The following is a 3,614-nucleotide window of genomic DNA, read 5'->3' on the forward strand; positions in this document are numbered from 1 at the left end:
GGGGGCAGTGCCTGCCCCACGGGTGGGGGGGGAGATGGGGGTCTGCGGGTGCTCGCGGGGTGGGAGATGGGGGTCTGCGCCCCCCCCCAGGGTGGGCAACGGGGGTCTGCAGGTGCCACTGGGGTGGGAGGTGGGGGGGTCTGTGTCAGCCCCCAGGGTGGGAGATGGGGGTCTGCTGGTGCCACCAGCGGTGGGCAACGAGGGGTCCGCACCTGCCCACCCCTCTTCCCCAGGAGGGACGGGGGATCTGTGCCTGCCCCCTCCACCGCCAAGGTGGGCAATGGGGGTCTGTGCCAGACTGCCCCCCCTCCCCCAGGGTGGGAGATGGGGACTGTGCCTGCCCCCCAGGGTGGTTGGGGGTTCCAGCCCCAACACACTCATCACACTCATCTTCCCTCCCGTCACCCAGTGCCTGGATGGGTTTGACTACGACTTCAATCTCGGCTCCCACATGATAGAGCAGAAGGAGCCCCTGATGGATACGGGTAAGGGCCCTTCTGGCTGTGCTCTCCCAGGGGTCCCCGGCTGCAATGGGGTTTTCCGGCAGGCTGACTCATGCCTCGTAGTTCCCAGCAGCACCACTGCCTGTGTCCCCGCTGGCCCCACTGTGGGCTGGCTGGGAATCCCTGCCCCATGCCACTGGGACGGGGACTGTTCGGTCTGGCCCCACTGCTCAGTCTACCAGGGACCTGAGGTTGGATTATGACGGGTCCTCAGGGGCTCCCCGCTCCTCGAGTGCCAGAGCATCCTCTAGCCCTTCCCTCCTCTCCCTGCTGCTCTGACCACTGCTCCCAGCTGGGCTCTGACAGCACAGGGGCTGGGGGCCCTGGGCACCCCTATGGGACATACAGGGGTCACCTCACCTTCAGCACCATCCCCATACCTCCAGCATCCTTACTGGGAGCACGCACTTTGGTTATCCTGTGTTTCTCAGCGGTGCTTTGGTTATCCTGTGCTTCTCTCCTCTCTGTCCTCCAGTGGAAGGTCCCTACCTTGTCATCATCGAGCAGCCAAAGCAGGTAAGGACGTCACCCAGGTAAGGGCAGGCATAGCTGTCACCCCCTGCTCTCACGGCGTCAGGTGTGGACCACCCTTGACTGACCCCCTCTTTGCCTCCGCAGCGGGGGTTCCGGTTTCGGTACGGCTGCGAGGGCCCTTCACACGGGGGGCTGCCAGGAGCATCCAGCGAGAAGGGGCGCAAGACCTATCCCACCGTCAAGGTGAGTGCTACCCTGGGAAGGGGATGGGGCAGCGTCTTTGGCCGGTGTGTGTGAGCACCGGGAGGGTGCCTCGAAGGAAGGACGTGTCCTGTATATTAAGCTCTGCACGTCTCCTGGCACTGGAGGGATGGGAGGGCTGCAGCAGGAGGGGTGGTGGCCATGGGGAGGGATAGCAGGGGTTTGCAGAGAGTCCTGCAAGCTCCTGAGATACTGTACCTGACTCCCATCTCCTTTCTCCCCACAGATCTGCAACTACACAGGGATGGCCCGGATCGAGGTGGACCTGGTGACACACAGTGACCCTCCCCGTGTGCATGCCCACAGCCTGGTGAGCAAGCAGTGCAACGAGGCCGGCAACTGCATCGCGATTGTGGGACCCAAGGACATGACGGCTCAGTACGTACAGAGGGAGGCCCGGGGTGGCCTCTTGCCTACACAGGGTGGCTGGGGGGCTGTCTGCAGCTTAAGGGCTGGGGAGAAGAGGAGGTGGGTTTGCTGGATGGGGCCAGGAGTGGGTTTGGACGAGGTCATTGGTACAGCTCTGTCCCCTGAGCATTTTGCCCAGCTCTGGGTCCGGCACGTGCAGCTTATTTTGGGCTTCTGTCCTCGGGGTTGCAGCTCCCCAGCTTTGCAGATGACTTATGTAGCCAGCCTGAGTTGCAGGGTTGTTTGGTAAGTGCTGGCGGGTGGCTCCCTGCCCAGGCAGCTGCTGAGGCAGGAGCAGGCAAGCTCCTGGCTGCTCAGGTGGCTGTGTGCCCTGACACTGCTGGCCCAGCAGCCTGGTTTGGAGAAGAGGGTGTTTTCCCTGGGTCTTCTGCTGGAGCGGGACAGGAGGGGCCAGAGCTGCGTGCACTTTACTGCTGCATATGAAGTTTCTTGTAGGTCTTGTAAATCCAGCCCCAGCTGCTGGCTCAGCCTGGTCCCGTCTGCATCCCTCTGGCCTCCAGCCCCCCTGGTCCCCCGCTTTGGACTTGTCACCTGTGGGAGCCTGGAGTTTCCCAGCCACCTCTTTTCTGGGCTCTTTCCCTCCCCTCTGCAGTTGCTCCTCTTTTCCCTGCACACGTTGAGCCCCTGCTGCCCCGGGCAGCACCGCTCTGTGCTTTGCTCAGCTCCTTCCCTTCGGCACACGGGAGCCTGTGTGCTCCCCAGGCTGGCTGCTCCCAGCCAGGGCACTCCCAAGATCCCAGCGGGATCCCTCTTCTCCTCCAGGTTCAGCAACCTGGGTGTGCTCCATGTCACCAAGAAGAACATGATGGAGATCATGAAGGAAAAGCTGAAGAAGCAGAAGATGCGTAACAGGAGCCGACTGCTGACAGGTGAGGGCAGCCTGGGGGCTCGGTGGGACTCGGTGCCCTGAGGGGAGCGGGGACCCGCTGTGGGGTGAGAGCTGAGGGGCTGGTGGGGGACGGGCAGGGGGACCTGGAGCCCTGTGCCCTTGTCCAGCCTGATGGTGTCTCCCCCTGCCCCGGCAGAAGCAGAGCTGCGTGAGATCGAGCTGGAGGCAAAGGAGCTGAAGAAGGTGATGGACCTGAGCATCGTGCGGTTGCGCTTCACTGCCTACCTCCGCGACAGCAGTGGGAACTTCACGCTGGCCCTCCAGCCTGTCATCTCAGACCCCATCCATGACAGCAGTGAGTGTGGGGCCAGGCCGGGGAGGAGACAGGGCAGGATGGGGTAGGGAGGTGAGGGATGCTCTGTCTGCCACGGCAGCTCCCAACGTCTCCTTTTGCTCTGCAGAGTCCCCAGGAGCTTCCAACCTGAAGATCTCGCGGATGGATAAGACAGCAGGCTCAGTGCGGGGAGGGGACGAGGTCTACTTGCTGTGTGATAAAGTTCAGAAAGGTAAAAGCCGTTTCAGCCAAAATCTTCCAGAGGGGCTGTGGCGGGAGCCCTGGGCAGACAGGGGTCCGTGTCCCTGGAACCTGGCGGGGGCGGGGAGACAGGCGGTGGCAGCCCCCCTTCTCTCCCCAGATGACATCGAGGTGCGTTTCTACGAGGATGACGAGAACGGCTGGCAGGCCTTTGGGGACTTCTCCCCCACTGATGTGCACAAGCAGGTACGGGGGAGGCAGGGGGGTGTCCTGCCGTGCCCCGAGGCAGGCGGGTGCCATGCGGAGTGGGGGAGCCCCGTCCCTGGCTCCGTGCAGGAGCGGGACCCCACGTCCATCTGTCCTGCCCACAGTATGCCATCGTCTTCCGCACGCCCCCCTACCACAAGCCCAAGATCGACCGTCCCGTCACCGTCTTCCTGCAGCTGAAGCGGAAGCGGGGGGGCGACGTGAGCGACTCCAAGCAGTTCACCTACTACCCCGTGGTGGAAGGTGAGCACCCCCCGGGCAGGCTGGCGTGCCCCCCGCCGCCGGGGCCGCCCCCCCACCCCCGGACCCCCCACCC

General features: G+C 63.9%; 1 protein-coding gene across 1 annotated transcript in view; it reads left to right on the forward strand.

Moving 5' to 3' along the window:
• The window catches only part of NFKB2 (nuclear factor kappa B subunit 2), a 10,385-nt gene that overhangs the window by 668 nt on the left and 6,103 nt on the right, over nt 1-3,614 (forward strand). The window contains exons 2-10 of the mRNA XM_009277988.1: nt 349-485; nt 979-1,019; nt 1,122-1,220; nt 1,465-1,616; nt 2,430-2,536; nt 2,693-2,851; nt 2,958-3,062; nt 3,192-3,277; nt 3,403-3,541. Coding sequence (XP_009276263.1) covers nt 349-485; nt 979-1,019; nt 1,122-1,220; nt 1,465-1,616; nt 2,430-2,536; nt 2,693-2,851; nt 2,958-3,062; nt 3,192-3,277; nt 3,403-3,541 — 1,025 coding nt within the window. The remainder of the gene's footprint in view (nt 1-348; nt 486-978; nt 1,020-1,121; nt 1,221-1,464; nt 1,617-2,429; nt 2,537-2,692; nt 2,852-2,957; nt 3,063-3,191; nt 3,278-3,402; nt 3,542-3,614) is intronic.

Source organism: Aptenodytes forsteri, unplaced genomic scaffold (genome assembly GCF_000699145.1).
Source record: "Aptenodytes forsteri isolate BGI_AS27 unplaced genomic scaffold, ASM69914v1 Scaffold15, whole genome shotgun sequence".
Classification (NCBI taxonomy): domain Eukaryota; kingdom Metazoa; phylum Chordata; class Aves; order Sphenisciformes; family Spheniscidae; genus Aptenodytes; species Aptenodytes forsteri.